Source organism: Egretta garzetta, unplaced genomic scaffold (assembly GCF_000687185.1).
Source record: "Egretta garzetta isolate BGI_Z169 unplaced genomic scaffold, ASM68718v1 scaffold322, whole genome shotgun sequence".
NCBI lineage: Eukaryota > Metazoa > Chordata > Aves > Pelecaniformes > Ardeidae > Egretta > Egretta garzetta.
Genome location: NW_009259044.1, coordinates 934126 through 952219, shown reverse-complemented (window position 1 = coordinate 952219; position 18094 = coordinate 934126). Strand labels below are relative to the sequence as shown.

General features: G+C 42.0%; 1 protein-coding gene across 1 annotated transcript in view; it reads right to left on the bottom strand.

Moving 5' to 3' along the window:
- Window positions 1–18094, bottom strand: part of ADAMTS17 (ADAM metallopeptidase with thrombospondin type 1 motif 17) — a 183698-nt gene that overhangs the window by 9093 nt on the left and 156511 nt on the right. The window contains exons 22-23 of the mRNA XM_035890595.1: window positions 16554–16758; window positions 11932–12084 (exon numbers count right to left, since the gene is read on the bottom strand). Of these exons, the coding sequence (XP_035746488.1) occupies window positions 11932–12084; window positions 16554–16758 (358 nt within the window). The remainder of the gene's footprint in view (window positions 1–11931; window positions 12085–16553; window positions 16759–18094) is intronic.

The following is an 18094-nucleotide window of genomic DNA, read 5'->3' as shown; positions in this document are numbered from 1 at the left end:
ACATATCTGGTCTTGCTTACAACAATCTTTCATTTGGAAACTTTTGTGAAATGACTGATTTGTTTAATTTAGCCAAGAAAAAATGCATACCCTTCTGACTCAGTATGGGAAGAAACAATAAATTATAGCAGAAAATGCTCATGGCTGATGTGACAGTATCTTAGAAGGAAAAGAGAGAAGCAATCTTTGCAAACTGCCTACAGCTGTGCTTTCAAACTGCATGACCCTAAGGAACAAGACCTGACCAGTACCTCCAGCACATCTCACTGCATAATTAAGCTTGACTTTGCTATTCTGAAAAGTTCCATTGTGTACAGAGAGTTCAGAGATTAAGAGCTGAATGCATGAATATTCTGGTTAGTGACAGTGCCCCTAAGTACTTGTGCAATGCAGCCCAGGTGGATGCTAATGAGGAAATGTCATTTAATTCATTATACCAATCAGGCAGAATTTACTTCTCACAAGCTTTCAAACTAAATTTCAAGAACAGGATCAAGCAGAGATGTGAAACGATACGGTATTGCCTATAGGGTGCCATATTCTAGCATGCCACCTATGGCGTGTGTGCAATGTTTTGATCTCTGGCAGGTATAAAGTGGAAATGCTCCACAGCTGAAAACTCCACCTGAAAAACTGCAAGGAAATTGTGCTGAAAAACACCTTATGTGAAAGGCATAATCAAGCTAATTTTAAGCAAACTAGATAGTAATGGACAACTATGTAACCATGGGATCACTCGGGCTGACTGCTTGAGAATTTATCCTGCTTCCACAGCATTGCGCGCTGCTTATGCTGAGCAATGTTTTTGTAGGCTACATGAGCTATAGTCCCACGCCGACTCCTGTCGCAGGTGTTAGCCTGAAAGAATGTCTTGGGAAATGAAGCTTCACGGAACACATATTTTAGTTATTCAACAGTTAATGATCAATGCTACCTAAATGCAATTTATTTTAAAAAGTAATTAAATTAAGGACTCCATTAGGATTACTTAACTTCAACAAAAGGCTTCTCATCTCTCATCTCAGTCTTGCCTGAGCATTCTCTAGACAGGGAGCTGCTCAGCTTTGCAATGTGTGGTGCTGAACTAACACTGCATTTCAGCTCTGCACAGTCAAACAAGGGACCACCAGCAGGCTGATACTAATTGCTTTTTAAAGATGTTCTGGAAGATTGTCACCTTAATGCCTCAGTAGTCATTATAAATCTCAAAAGGCTATTGGAAAGATTGCAAAATTATGGCAGTCCCTGCTAGTGATACATATTGCGAGCTGTAAGGATTCAAGGGACAAAAATCTGTTCAGATGAGTAGTACAAACTTTAAATGGTGAATTAGCTACTGTTCATATTTTTAAAAACAGGATCCTAGACACTGTAACATCTCAGAGCAACTCAGAAAAAATGAATGCCAATATTTGAACAGGCTTGTCTTTCATGCCCTTTTCTTTTTCACATTAAAAAACCAAAAAAGAGTAAAATAGTCATGATGAAATTCCATTTCCAATTCACTGATCTTGGTGGGAGGCTTTAATTCTCCATCAAAAAAAAAAATGCACTTAATGAACTAGGCTTCTTGGTGGGAGGCTTTAATTCTCCATCAAAAAAAATGCACTTAATGAACTAGGCTTTTAAATATCAAAAAGGAAAAGTTATTCTTCCAATTAATAGGATCACTGGAGGCTGTATTGGAACATGAGACAGTAACACTGTGACAGAACGTGCTCCACTTCAAACAAAACACTGATGAATATGGTCTTTTTGCAGCACATTCTCCTTTGCTAAGGAACCATCAAATAATTTGTACTATGGATGTTCCCAGAAACTCCAGCAGAGATGAGCTGTGCAAGTTGTTGTGCAAACAAGGAGCAGTCATTGCCTCAAAGGCATGAGCAGGACTCGGGTTTCTGCAGCTTACAGTCCCCAGGGAATGGCATGGACAGCCAACATTGTAGTCAGCATCTCTTCGCTTTCCATGCCTACATTTCCAACTACAGCTGCATCGACTGGGGCTGGCAGTGAGTACAAGTCTAGATAGAGGCTCAACCTTGTTCTAGTGCCATTATACAACATTTACACCTCTGACCATAGCTAAAGATGTTTCACAGATGGCGGGACAGAAAATCAAAGAGCAAAAGGGGTGAGATTCATCTTACTGAGCTAGCTCTGTTTATGTTCTCTTTGCAGTCAGCAGAGAGAGATCACTTCAAGGGGCAATTCAGACATAAAACTACTGCTACCTGGAGCTGCCTGGCTTACAATGACTGTAAAAGGAGCCTAACAACTACCTCAAACAAGGCACCTACCTGTCAGATGGCTAGGACTCAGTGACGTGAATTCAACCAAGTGATGGACCCATGACCATACAGAAGTCTGTAGTTAATACGAACTGAACTCATATGAACTTTTCTTTCTTTCCTAAAATGCATATTTCCAGTGGAGGTATGAAAACTGTCCTTCTAAGCTTGTCCACAACAGAGCGATCAGTTCTACTTGGTGGTACAAGGCAGCAGAAGGGCCTTGGGCTTAAGCTTAAGCAGCCCAGGGTGACAGATGAGTGAAATGGCAGCAGGAACATGGAGATGTCTCCCCTCATGTCTCCTCTTCTAAGACTTTTACTACAGTGATCCAAGCCTTTTTCTCAGAACCCTTATTCTGGATTCAGGATGGTTCATCTCTCTTGTACTTAAGTTTGTTGAATAAAATCATAAAGGGAACAGAGAAAACTCCAATAAGCCCTTCACTGACAGCGAAGATGACAAAAAAATAACCAATAGCCTTGGAGCTCTGTCATATGTAAACTACAAGCCATGTGCCAGAATCTTCATTTTATGCTGAAATCCTTAACTCACTGGAGTCACTGCAAGTTTGCCATTGACTTTGTCAGTGATTTGGCCCCCAGTATTATAAACAAAATTGGTTTCACTGCAGCAGAAGAGAGGGGTGGTTTCTGCTCTGTAAAAGAAATGCTAGCTTTCTCTCACACAGCGATCCGTTTTATTCCATGCATCTCCTCAACGGAGGTTAGACTAAAGGTGATGGTTTTAGCTCATCATAACTCAAGAGGGTCCATTCTACTTCAGAAATGCAGAGCTATGACTTTTCACCTTCCTTTCTAAAGGGCTGCATGAAATTTTTACTAGGGTACTGGCAACAACTTTGCCAAATTGAGGAGCGTCCCTGGCCGATATAACCAATTTGGGGCCATTTGTTCTCATCCTTTGTAGCCAGGGATATTTTGAGATTAGCTGTTGGCAAGAAAGGCTGTGGTTTGCACATCAGTGATCATGCACCAGAGGAACAAACTGTGGGGGACCACAACAAGCAGTACAACTTAGAGCAGTCCATAGGGGCAGTACTTAGGTTTAGGATACTCTGATGCTCTGGCTTCTGGTCATGCCTAGGATCAGACCAGAGGGTTTGAATACTAAAGTATGTTGGCTCCTCTCCTGTCAAATCCAGCTCTATCACCTTCTGGAGAACAACTGACTTGCCTCAGTGAAGCCTGCAGACAATCTTCCAACATCAGTTTCTAGCTATGGTGCTGAATGCACATGAGCAGCCATAAATCATGAAGTTGTTTGCTGAGCCAAAGCGACTAAGCAGCAGGAAAGGGTCTGTCAGCTGCGATGTGCGACTGCGGTTTTAAACGACCATCCCTCCTGCGGAGTTTTCTCTGAATTCAACAACGAAAGTTATTTTCTCCAAGGTAGAAGAAGATGAACTTAGTTATGACCTTTATGAAGAATTAACAAGTTGTCCATAGTTTATCATAAACAGATGGTGGGTCAAGCCATGAATTTGTAATGAATGTTAGAACAAAGGACAGTTTGCTCCTATATTTACAACAGCTTTGAATATACCTCTCAAACCACAGCTGTCCTTGATTTGCTCTTCTTATCACGTAATGTGAATTAATCACTAAAAGTGAGGCATATAGAGGATTTTGTTGATGTTCCCAAACATTTGGAACTCAGAAAACATGCCTTCCTGGCACTGGAAGACTGCATTTTTTGGAAAAAAAAACCAACAACAACAACAAAAAAAACACCCAAACCCAATCCCAACACGTTTTTTGGTGTACTGCAAGGCTAGAGGTTTTATCTCTTAGAGAATACACCAGAATCTACTGTAATCATGCCAAAGCAATTAATTTGCAATTACAAAATCCTTATTACCACCCATTGTGATGAATGACTGCTGATCTTCAGTATGAAACACCTCAATGTCTGGCATAAACCCAGTATTTTTCTTACAGAAAATTAGATTTTTTCCCCTCCATACTGTTAATATTCTCCTGGGACGAGAACTTGTAGCCAGGATTTCATAGGTTGAGCAAAATCCTGTAAAGAAATTGGCAACTATCGATGTCCAGGGAGGGCAGGTGGCTATAGGTAATTTTTCAGATGTGCTTTATCACTACTGACACTATTTGGCAACAAGAATATTGTTTAACATCACACTTTGCCAAGCTGATTCTTACTAGTGCTTTCCAGTTTCTGGAGTGTACAGTCTTTCTGAATCCAGTGAAAGTTGTGCCAGGTAGCTATACAAGATGTAAAGTGGTAGAAGAAGATTTCTCCTCTATTTTTTCTCCTAGTTGAAGCCCAGCTTGGTATGTCATATATTTCTGTTTTCACCTGAGAGCATGAATCTGTGATGGTTCCTACACAAAACCCAAAGACCTTGCACAGTCCAGCAGGTCAGATTCTGATCTGCACAGCATTGGCATAAGCCTGCATTAACTTAAGTGGCTGAATTAATCTGGATTTACACTAATGTAAGAGAGACTGATATCTGACCCACTGTGCTGAGTGAGATCCTTGGCTTGTGGCCAATGGGTTGTAGGGAAGAATGAAAGTCAGTTATCCTGGATTTACATTGGGTTATCCGAGATTAATACAGGCCTTAGTATTTACAGAGCATCTACTGTAACTGCGAAGAAAAAATATGGCAAAGCCAATATATTACAAGGCTTCTATGTATCTTTCTTTTTCTAAAAATCTTTTCATTGGGCTATGTAATATAATATATGGATTTGATGGGTGGACTGTTCGGTGGATAAGGAACTGGCTGGATGGTCGTGTCCAGAGGGTAGTGGTCAACGGCACAATGTCCGGATGGAGACCGGTGACAAGTGGTGTCCCTCAGGGGTCCGTACTAGGACCGGTGCTGTTCAACATCTTCATCAATGACTTGGACAGTGAGATAGAGTGCACCCTCAGCAAGTTTGCAGATGACACCAAGCTGAGTGGTGCGGTTGACACACCAGAAGGCCGGGATGTCATCCAGAGGGAACTGGACAGGCTGGAGAGGTGGGCCTGTGTGAACCTCATGAGGTTCAACAAGGCCAAGTGCAAGGTCCTGCACCTGGGATGGGGTAACCCCCAGTATCAATACAGCCTGGGGGGAGAAAGGATTGAGAGCAGCCCTGCCGAGAGGGACTTGGGGGTGCTGGTGGATAAAAAGCTGGACATGAGCCGGCAATGTGCCCTGGCAGCCCAGAAGGCCAACCGTACTCTGGGCTGCATCAGGAGGAGCGTGGCCAGCAGGTCGAGGGAGGTAATTCTGCCCCTCTACTCAGCTCTGGTGAGACCTCACCTAGAGTACTGCGTCCAGCTCTGGAGCCCTCAGCACAAGAAGGACATGGAAGTGTTGGAGCGGGTTCAGAAGAGGGCTACTAAAATGATCCGAGGGCTGGAGCACCTCTCCTATGAGGACAGGCTGAGAGAGTTGGGCTTGTTCAGTCTAGAGAAAAGAAGGCTGCGGGGAGACCTGATTGCGGCCTTTCAGTACCTAAAGGGGGCCTATAGGAAAGAGGGGGAAAACCTTTTTAGTAGGGCCAGCTGCGTTAGGACAAGGGGTAATGGTTTTAAACTAAATCGGGGTAGGTTTAGGCTAGATATAAGGAAAAAATTCTTTACAATGAGGGTGGTAAACCACTGGAACAGGTTGCCCAGAGAGGTAGTGGAGGCCCCATCCCTGGAAACATTCAAGGCCAGGTTGGATGGGGCTCTGAGCAACCTGATCTAGTTGGCGGTGTCCCTGCTGACTGCAGGGGGGTTGGACTCGATGACCTCTAGTGGTCCCTTCCAACCCAAAACATTCTATGATTCTATGATTCTATGATAATAGGTTAATGAGCTAAATTGTTGCCCGAGGGACAAAAGTTGCATGTTTAAACTCCTGCCCACAAAGCTGAAAATGCGCCCTTGTGAAAGTCAGCCCTAACGATGGAGCTAGTGTGTCTTGCTTGTAATTCTACCTTCCCTGATATAATACCAGTTAAAAGGAGAATAGCCAAAAAAACGAAACTGGGAACCCTGAACCATTCTGTGCTATTGGCTCGAAATATGATACTTCAGTCACGGGACAGAAATAGAATTATGTCAAGGCATATAAAATAGTGAAACAATTAAGTAAAACTGGAAATGAAGAAAAATCCATAAAAGTCTTCTGGCGAATTGCTCCCGCTATATAATCTTGCCTCTTCAGTTATAACCTAGAAGAGTGGAAAAGTCAACTGGAGAAAAGGAACTCAAAAAATACAGCTGTGGCCTGTGCATTTGCACCTGAGAGCCTTCCCTGCTACCTTATTACTAAAGCAGAAGGGGAGAGAGCTGAGGACACAGAGGGAGCCTTGGGTAGCCAGAACACAGCCCCCAGTCCTGTCCACCTTCCAGCACAACTGATCTTTGTCACCACCACAGCTAGCCAATGCATCAAGCCTGCATCTCCCCACAGCAGGCCAGCAGTGCACACCCACAGCATTTGGGATGGATGTTCCCAACTGTGTGAGTCAAAGTAGACTTCATCGCAAAGTCAAGAGTCCCGCAGCCGATCCCTTCAAGCACAGCCTGGAGCAGGCGAACGGTACAGATGAAGGCTGTGCATCCTGCTAAGCTTCCCAGCGAGCCACATACATAAAGACACACTCTGTTCACTAGCTGCCTGCATTCTTCACAGGAATGTAATCCTTGACATAAAGTTTGTCAGCAAAATACAATTCATCCCGAAAGAATGAACTACTGTCTTGCTAAAGCATCAAGAGGCATATTTTCAGCAGCCTAGGAGTCTGAAGCAAGTGTTGGGAAACTGAGCAATTTGTTCTTTTGACTAGCACAACTACAACAAAAATGTAAAAATGGTTCCAGTGCTAGAACACTTAACAGCTCAGATTTCAAACAAGGAGGAGCTATTTCAAAGTAGAAAGAGTGGATGCGATGTTTGTTTCTTTAACTGAATGCAAACTGGATGTGGAATTTCCTTTTGGAAGAAACGATTGAATTGGGAGATGGCTTGGATTCCCGTTTGTATATTGCATCATATGTAAAAAAGAATGATATAATGAATTGCAATTCTGAAGAATCCAGGCAACAATAAAAAAATTATTTCAGGCTTACACCTTCAGAGGGTCTTCTGCTGTGCAATCTATCTTTCTACTAGGTTCAAAGACTATCAGGCCAGGAACAGTTTAGTTATATAGCTCATAATACCAATGCTGCGTTTGTGTTAAATGCTAAAAATAATAATTATATCCCTTTAAGATAAGAGGTTTAAGAGAGAAGTTGCAGTAATGCAGAGAAGTTGGTAATAGAGGTTACACATGGTTACCAGTAAGCGAAAAATACTCTGTCTTTAGCATTACAGTAGATAGCCTGTTAATCTCAAGCTCTGGACTAACAAAGGTAACTTCAAACACATTTAAAATAACTTTATAGACCTGGCCCTATGTGTTTGCAAAGTGAACTAGATATATCAGTTCGTCGTGCAACACTTGAAATATGCTGCAAATACATTGGCAATATACAAATATCATAGCCAAGGCTGCTTGCTAAATCTGCTCAATTAGCTCCAAATGCTTTTCACAGCTATAGTACGTAGTAAGGACCACCTGCAAATAAACCTGACAAAAAAGGAAAAAAATTCCTCTTCTTCAGAGCGTGGATAGGCAATGGCTGCAGAGCTGTTACTAAGGCCAGTGGACAAGGTTTTGGCTGGTAGGTGCAGGTTGAAGATCAGCATGCCCATGCCTCCATCCCTTACCTCTTCTACACAGAAGTGGATCCATGGTCTAAGAACATAAAACCACAACTTGCCTGGCATAGTTTTGGATCTTTTACTGCTGCCCACTCTCGCACCTTCTGAATGCAATAGGATCTAAGACCTTACATAGGATAATCATGTCCAACGCTGTCAGACACCGTCCTGGTTTTGGCTGGGGTAGAGTTAATTTTCTTTCTAGTAGCTGGTATAGTGCTGTGTTTTGGATTTAGGATGAGAATAATGCTGGTAACACACTGATGTTTTAGTTGTTGCTGAGCAGGGCTTAGACAGATTTGAGGTCTTTTCTGCTCCTCACCCCACCCCACCAGCAAGAGGCTGGGGGGGCACAAGAAGCTGGGAGGGGGCACGGCCGGGACAGCTGACCCCAACTGACCCCTGGGGTATCCCACACCGTCTGATGTCATGCTCAGCAGATAAAGCTGGGGGAAGAAGGAGGAATGGGGGGACGTTTGGAGTGATGGCGTTTGTCTTCCCAAGTAGCCATTACGCGTGGTGGAGCCCTGCTGTCCTGGGGATGGCCGAGCACCTGCCTGACGATGGGAAGCAGGGAATGAATTCCTTGTTTTCCTTTGCTGGCACACAGCTTTGCTTTCCCTATTAAACCATCTTTATCTCAACCCACAAGTTTTCTCACTTTTACCCTTCCGATTCTCTCCCCCATCCCGCCGGGGGGGAAGGTGAGCGAGCGGCTGTTTGGGGCTTAGCTGCTGGCTGGGGTTAAACCACGACAGACGTGAGTTAATTATATGGGGCTGGGAGCTCCTTAGGGAAGTGATCTGTCTTCTCATGCACAGACTCCCTGTATTCTATAAATACTACTACTACTAACATAAAAATAACAGTCTGCCATTACCACCCAAACAGCCTGTTCTATTTACAAGTTGTATCTGGACTTGACTTTTAAAATGAGCTTTTGCCTCTTTCTTACATGAATTCCTAGTATCTTCAAATGATCTTGGTTTGGGAAATTAGGGACTGGAGACCAAGTCATCACGCAAGCTGTTTGCACATAAAGCGTCAAAGCCCCTTATTTTAATCTGTGATAATTACTACTGTTAGTTAAATCTTGCTTCCCTGATGATTCTTAACAATATGCAACAAATGCACAATGCATTAATTGCAAAAAGTTGTTGCTTGTTCTAAGATCAATTTGTATTAATAGAAAAAGTTTCCATCTTAGTCAGCACAAAGCTCTCTCTCAGCGATTTTTACAGCACTGGCAACAAATGTTTTACAATGGAATTTTACCCTGGAAGTATGAATTTTAAAGAGTTCACTATAATCTAACTGCCTCAAACTTTGTGTTTCTCCTTAAAGGAGGAACTGTTTAAAGCCAGACAGCACCAAAGAGGAGTTGCCGATAGCTGTAAAGGCTCTCCCCTAAGTGCAAGCCCTGCATTAAAGCTTCTGGATCCTCATGATGAAAATCCTTCCCTCAGGGTTTGCAAACATTTGAATTCCACACCAAACATTTCAGCTATCTGGGTTTCTGGGACAATACATTTTCTTCGAAGAATTGTATCTACCCATACCCTTTCCTAGCAATCCAGTGGTGCCTTTTGTTTACCCCTCTGCTCAGAGAATGAGAATCTAATTGTGTGATCTAAGTGTCCAGTCAGAATTAACCAATATGTCTAGAATTTTAAATGCTCATTATAAACCAAATCTAAGTCCAAGAACATCCTGCTGGACTCACACAGGGTGAAATTCCTGGGAAGCAGAGAGTTGGCACAAGCTCTCTGCAGACAGAAGCAGGCCACATATGCAGCACATAAGCTTTTGCGCCCTTTTGCATAGGGAAGATCCTGGTCCTGAGTTAAGAACTGCAAATAACAAGTGATTTTTGCACTGATCCTGTCCTGCTCACATGCAGGCACTAAATCCATCAGCAACACTATTTACTGCGACCAGCGTGTGATTGCAGCCTTTCTAGCAGTGAGCCAACATCTTTATCAGATTGGAGCCATTCATTCAGTACTGAACTTTCAATCCATGTAATCAGTGAATACACAGTTATTTCATATTCCTCGCTATAAAGAGAATCCGGGTCAATTTGCATGCCAAAATGTTTTAAAATTCCACAAATAAATAAATAATGTTATTTCACCTGTTAACACAGGGGAACTGTTTGTTTTGGCTAGCTTGCATGGACTCTGTGTGCCAGGTTATGAATAAAATAATGTTCAATACTCTAAACATTCTGTGATACAAATTCCTGGCTCAGCATAAATACAGACCTTTTGTATGTGGCAGGTTCTTAATGCATTCTCCAGCACTGACACCATTAAATTCATGTATCTATGACAGGGTATATCTATTAATATTTGTAATTCCTAATCACAATGTAAAAAAATGCAATTGCAGATAAGCCAATTTGCCCATCATGGGCCTCTATTTCACTGGATTTTGCTTGCTGGAGTTTGGGTTTTTGGAAAGCAAAATGCAACTACTGTATCCCAGCGGTTTCTGCACATGCCGTACATTCCAGAACACAAAGTAGGCTTTCTGTTTAAAGAACAGTACAGTTACAAAGATAAGATAAAACCAAACTGGAATATAATATTCCTGGGAAATTTTTGTTCTGTATGCAAACATGAAGTCGGTAATGTAAAGGATGCTTTATGAACAACACTGGCAAAGGCTGAGTTTCTCACACTGCTAGGCCTCCTTCCCAAACAAAACTACCTATTGCTTTAAGATTAGAATGCAAATACAGAGCAGACTCTGCTCTGGTTTAATCCACTGCGTTCGGGAATTAATGCCACTGTTGTCACTGGAGAAACTAAGTTCAGACAGGCCTAAACGAAGGTAAAATCCACCCCCGAGGAAGGGACTGATGGTTTTGGCTCTGCTCTAAATTCATGGCTTTTTTTCATTTCAGGTGGTTGGAATAAGTCTGGGACTGGACTGTGCTGTGTAGGTCCCAGCCTAGCATGAAATTCAGCTGCACAGCTCTAGTCTTGCATCTATGGTAATAACATAGTGTACTATGTTACCATTATGTACTATTACCATTACCAGTACTGTCTGACTCTGCATGCAGGACCTGCATGGGGCAGAGGAACAGAATTCAGCTGTGAGTGCTCTCAGTTACCCTCTGTTTCTATGTGAGTCTGGTAGGCCTTCCCTGTGCTTCCCCCAAGAAGTATTCAGTTTAACAACAGTTCTCCCAAACCTTCAGATTTATCACTTGTGGGATAAGAAAACTAGGGTCCAGCTCTCAGCTCCATACTGATGCTTTGAGGGAGACAAAACTCTCACCACAGGCCCCTTGAGAGATTTCCCTTTTTCTCAGTGACTAGGTTCCTAACTCAAACTGCAAATTTTTAACACATATTTACACTCAAGGAAGCCAACCTTCTGCTATTTTCTTTCTACCTTTCCCAGGCTGGGCATGGGACACCTCCTTAGTTCCCTGCACTCCTGAAAGATACTGCTAATGAACTCTTTTCTGTAGAATTCAATCTGCTAGCCAGAACTGTTCACAGTTTGCTTTTTGAAATATGGAAAGCAGTTTCAGCATCATTTATAAAGTAGCTTTTTGACAACAAGAGTCCACCTGTGGTGGGAATCTTCTGTAGGTTTTGCCTTTGTATGGTTAAGCTGTCAATTAATACTAATTTCTAACCCGTTCGGAATACACTTCTCTAAAACTTGCTGGGTCATAACCATAAGCCTCTGTTGCAATGTTTGGGTTATAAATGGCATAAGGGGAAAGTTTAAATGCCAGCAAAACCTCCAATCAAAACCAGTTAAACCCCTCCTTTCCAAATATTTGAACTGCAAATTAACGCAGACGGCACATGGAAGCATAGCACTCTCAACGTCTTTGCACTTAGAAAGAAAATACCACGTAGCGTTCATGGTTACCTTAGACCAATCGCCTGTTTTCCATTCATAACAGCCTGTGTGATCCTCACACTCTTCCTCATCTCTTGGCCTGGTGGCTGCATCGCATTTTCCTTGAGAATTTGTGCATGTCACTGTTCTTTTCTGAATCCCCTTGCCACAGTCTGCCGAGCACTGCAAAACAACAGGTATTTGGTTTCTGTTACAAGCTGCCTAGAAATGATAACTTTTATCTTGGTAACATAGCTAAAAGGAAAAGCTGGTTTTATGAACACAGAGGGAAACCGATAACCCGTAAGATTTTCTCCCAATAATCTAAGCCCCTTTCAAACATAAAAGAGTAATTTGAAAAGCATGATATCTGCTTGTGAAATATTTTACTTGCAAAAAAATTTGAAAAGCATGTTATCTGCTTGTGAAATATTTTACTTACAAAAAATTGTGATTCTGAAAATCAACCTTCACTAAAAAATATCAGTTGGCATTTTTCTAGAATTGGTGTTACAGATGAAAAAACCACTAAATCTTGTGTTAAGAGCTCATCATTCATACTGAAAAAGGACACACTGACATTTATGACACAGAACTGCCACATCTCTTGATGTATCATGGGAATGAAATTATGGTGATAACTATTTTTAAATCACAGTAGCATGAGACCACTGTTACAAACACATTTCTGCAATACAGTTTGTGCGTACCACGGCAAAGTCACAGTTCTCACACATGTTCCCGTGTGAAACACACACATGACCTCCACTCTGATTTGCCACATGCTCATCACTATGATAGCTCCGAAGAACTTCAAATGTACAAAGAGGATAGCTCAGGAGATGCACTATTCAACAAGCCACAGTGTTGTGATCAGCTCCCGACCATAGCCAGCAAGCTGGCCGCAGACATCAGCAGGGATGAAAGACAGACTTCTCAACACCAAAAGCATAAGCAGGGACTGTTTGAAGTCCTCTGAGAAAGCAGCAGGCTGCTAGAGCTGCTAGAATCAGTTGCTGAAGGAAGATTTGATTCAAACATTTGGACACTAACAAATATTCATGCGAGCGAGCACAAATTACCCACAAATGTTTTTGTGCCCGGGCACTATGAAGGTAGCTTCTAAAGAGCAGGGATACCTGGTCACCCATTTGTTATCCCTGCCAATGGTTGCCTGGAAATTCTGTTTTACTGGAGAATTTGTCTTGATTTCACCGACTGTACTGGGTGGGAAAAGGACACTGGCATGAACTGAAGCAGAATTTCTGCTTTAAATAACGAGTTTGGTAATAGAGTAACAGATCTGCTGATGCTGTCACAGCTGTCTAAGTGCATGCCACTACACAACAGCATAGCTAGTCTCTTGGTTCTTCATTTTCATGCCACTGCAGTGGTTAAGAGTGAGAAATTTTCTTGAAGAGCCACTGGGGACAGGTGGGTGGAAAAATGATAGCTGTACCAACTGAGATAAAAACTAACCTCTAGCATGTCAAGTTCTCCCCTTCAGGGGATCAGCATGGAAAAGACAGTTGATTTGACACTGAATAAATAGTGAAGATATGAGATATTCTGTGAGGTCTTTTGAACGTATTCCAAGAAGCTTCTCCATCCAGGGGGTCTATGCTGGAAACAAGCGTCAGCTTGATATAAATTACATCAAATGGACAAATCTCAGCATGCCTGTCTAACCATCTTAAAAATACAATCCAGGCAGTTCTGACCTGCTGGCCTTGTTAAGGACATGAATGACAAGCGTTTATGAGCTGGCAAGCAAACAGACATGCCTTTAAATATTTCAGAGCACTACAAAGTGACTTCTTGAAAATCTGGGAAACCTTCCACTTAATTTACTATGTGCTGCTCATGGCATGACCTCCTTACGGATGTAACATCTTTGTAACAAGCACAATTGTATAGTTCTGCTAGATACGGGGATGAATTCTTCCAGGCTTTGCAGAATTCCAGAATCTGCTTTGCTGGACTCCTCAGAGAGCAAGACTTGCCAGAGCTCCCAGGCTGGAGCTCCCTAAATGGCACCTTAAAGCCATGAATTTGCCCCAAGTTGTATAGACTTTCCCAAATTATATATCATTTTGCTCGGTTGTCGGGGTGGACTCCTCAGGGTTGCACTCGTTCATCTCAAACTACAAAGCACAATACAAAAAATCGTCCAAATGGTCCAATTTACTCAAAGTAAATCAAGCTGAAGTGGGAGTATTTTTCACAGTAGGAGAAATCTCTAGGTGGGTTTTACAAGCAAGTCTGGGAAAAACACCAACTGTTTGTTCTTCCCACAAGCTTTTAAGCCATTCACAGATTAATACTGCATATACTTTCCTAGACAAAACAGCATTTGCAAAACGTTTCCAACAGATCTTTGGTGGTCACATATAAATCACCCTCTTTATAAGAGCTTTTCCTTTCCTCAAGTCCTCTGTTTTCATGAAGAATTTCTTAAAATATAGATTTTACAGAGACTCCACAACAGAGCAGTCTACAAATTAATATGCGCAGTCCCTGAGTGTCCAGCTGAAATCATTAGGTCTTATTTTATTAACTAATTATTCAAATCCCATGAGGTTTTGTAAAGGAGCAACACAAATTTGCAGTGAAGACCCAGCTCCTTTATTTGAAGGAAATCTGTATCTTTTTCTACTCTGGTTCCCTAACAGTAGAAACATTCACCTTTTTCTGACAGTCTCTATTTTTGTCATTAAGAATGGGTTGAGCAGTACTTTGTCCAAAACAATCTCAAGTGTTTGGCAATAAAAGGGGAACTTAATTTTTTCCACAATGAAGATTGCACTGGAATTTGCTTTGAAAACACATATTTTTGATTGGGGACCAGATATCAATGTGGTCAACTGCTTTTTGTTGTATAACCAAAAAATTCAAAAACATACATGAGAAAATTGATTTATAAAATGATACCACTACTGTGATATTTACTCCACAACATCAGATTAAACTGTTAAGGATTAAAGTGATTAACACTGAAGAAAGTTCTAGTTATGAGAAGTGTTCAAACTGGCAGAGCATCAAATGTGTCCTGGAGTCAACTGTGCTACATAACGACAGAAATGTGCCAGAACAAGAACGAATTTAAAATCACGAGTGGGCAATTACAGACATGACAAAAGGTAAATAAATTTGTCAAAGGAAAAGCAAACCAGTTACTGAAAAAATGATCTAAAAATGTTATGTATTTGCAGATGAGTTACGTGGTCACAAACATGGAAGACTTCCACTTTGGAAAAAGTCTTCTGTAACTGGACTTATTCCATTTCATAAAACGGAGAGAGAAGTACCTGGGTTTGTTAACAAAAGACCCAAGTAAAAATTCCCCACATGAAACAGGTAGGAACTGCACTGTAAGAATAGTCTCAGCTATAAACAGTTCAGCTGCTTCAGCTATAAGAAATAAAGAGGGCATCATCTGAAAGGGTTACTTCTATAACACAAAAAAGACCTATCAGACAACTTACTAAAACCTTGGTGTGTTTCTCCACATCTTTTGAAATGAAAGAACTCAGAAAGAAAGCGAACCTCATGCATTAGTGAACAGATACAGCATCCTACTGAAAGGAAACGCTACTCTCACTTAACTATCATCTCACTTGCCAAACAAAGATTTCCTGTTCAAAAGGTCAACAATGGAATCACATTGTGTTTGTACAGAGCCACTATTCCATAGTGCAAGATCCCTTGTATCCTGAGCTTCTGTGACTTTTAAGCACATTTCTAACAATAATATTTTGCAAAAGCTCTTTGACGATGTTTTAAACAGGAGCTCACTGTTTCAGAACAGAGATGAATAACAAGGAAAGATCCTTTCCACAGAAATGACTGTTGCTGGACAGTCCCATAACACAGCCAGTCTGGAATGAGACTGGTAGAGCTGTAAGCACTGCACTAAGAGTGAAAGGATCTTCTCATTCGGATGAGCCTAACAGATACAATATCAAAATCAACATGGACATCCTATTAGGACTGATATTCACAAGGTACAAAGTTGCCCTGTATTAGCTGAGTCTGGTCAGGAACTGTAGGGATAATCCCAGTTCACTCCTGATGCTAAACAAAACACAGGCTAACTGTCTAGACCACTCATCATTTGTATCTCAAATGCAATTGTAATATCTGAGAATAATTTCTTAACTCTGCAGCTATGTAGAGATGCACCTTTTATACAAAGTATAACCAGCTTTTCCACGTTCCTAGAATTACACAAAAGAAGACTGGATAAGGCCCAAAGATTGTACATTCTCTGTAACATGCAGATGCTTGATAAATCCAGTATTTGTTTCATACGACATTTAAATGGAGCCAGAAGCCCTGGTGGGTTACTACACTTCTGGCCTCAGGTCAGTGAAATGTTTTTCCTTGCTGGTCAGAGTTTTCAGATGGAAAGATATAGTTACTATAGCATGATATCTAAAACCTGCCTTAATAACTCATCCAGTATGGAATACAAACCTCAGCTCCAAACTGATCATCTCAACAAATGACAGTCCTACCCAGTGCCCCAATACTGTGAGGCACTGAGTATGCTGACCATGAGAACATGCTTAATTTGAAGCACTTAACTGGATTAGGGCCAGTGTATCTAGAGCAGTGTGCAGTCTGGCTCCTTTCTTGACTCACATTCCTACCTTTGACCACTCTGATGCTTCCCAGATAGAAAGGCAGTCCCGTCCTTCACAGCTTTGTACTGTTGTTGGTTTGTTGCCAAGGCAGTAGAGATCTCTTGTGTTAACGTAGGTGCCATTTTGCAACTGATAAACACAAGTCACTTCACGGTGCTGAACACCTTTCTCACAAGTAGCAGAGCAGGGACTCCAATGGCCAGTCACCCACCTGGGAAGGAGCCAGAGAAGGAATGTTAAAAAACTGGTGGGATAAAACATTATGTTTCACTTAAAAACATTGAGAAACAGGAGACTCTTCCTAGATCTGTGGGTTCTTCAATGGTGCTGTATTGCCGTCCCACTGAGATGACCTGACCACCTTTGGGAGCTGAAGTGTGTAAAGCAGAAAAATGTTGATATACAAGTGAATATCCACTCCTGTCTCCATGCTAGGCAGAAACACAAGCTCTGCATAGCTCCCTTTAGCCCCCAGTCTCTACAGTGTGGCTGCATTTTTCCCCTAGATAAAGGCAGACTTGTCTGCAGACCATCCTATCCCACAAACATTATTGCCTTTGAGAGGTACCTGGGAAAAGCACTACTACATCTGCATGCACATCTCCACTGTGCAGTGGAGCTGCGCAGAGAACCTGTACTTACTGGGTACAAACTGGGATGGTGCCATGGCCAGACACGTAGCCCAACACGGCTTTCCCGCATCCAGGACCGCAGACAGATTCTCTAGCCCTACATTATATGACCTCAAAGCATACAAATCCTCTATATCCCAGACTATTAGAATGCAAAGACATCTCCTGCCTCACTTTTAGTTCACCCTCTCACAGCTGCTGGTGAGATTTCACTTTCCATAATAGGGCTTTCCAGGATGTTGAACTGGAATATCATCTGTTTGTTTGAAGTTCATGGCATTAGGGGCCTCAAAAATGGAGAATAACTGGCCATGTTCATTCTTAGACAATCTGAATTGCATTTAACTGCCAAGGCTCAAGAAGTGCTTAAAAAGACAAGATTTCCCCTATAGAAAGGATCTTATGATGCTGTTTCAAAGCTGCCGTAGCTCACAAGGATGTGCCATAATCCAATCTGGATGGGGGTGGGGGGTATTTCCCTATACCCATCATTTCTCTGAGCCTTTGGGATTCATTTGCTTTGTAAGCACATTTCAGTTGCCATTTCCTTCCCCTTTGATCAAAGTGTGCTAGGAACAAATACATGGCCTTTTTTTGTTGTTTGCTTTGTTATGTCTTTAAAGGCTCTTTGGCAAACATCCAGCACAAGATTGGGAGGTGTTCGGGTTCCTCCAAAGGAAGGAACAGCACTGCTGCTGTGAGTAGTCTCCGGCTGTGGGCACGCAAGGGAAATGAGGCAACCTCAGCCCGCTGAAAGGCTCCCACAGCCTCCAGCAAGTGCTGGAAGCACCACTGTGGTTAGAGCTGGGCTACAAGGCAGTGAATAAAATGTCTAAGAAGAATCTGAATTAGGAGGTCTGTAGGGAGGGATGATTTTTTTCCTAAAGACAAGCAGCATCGATCTTTACGCTTCCT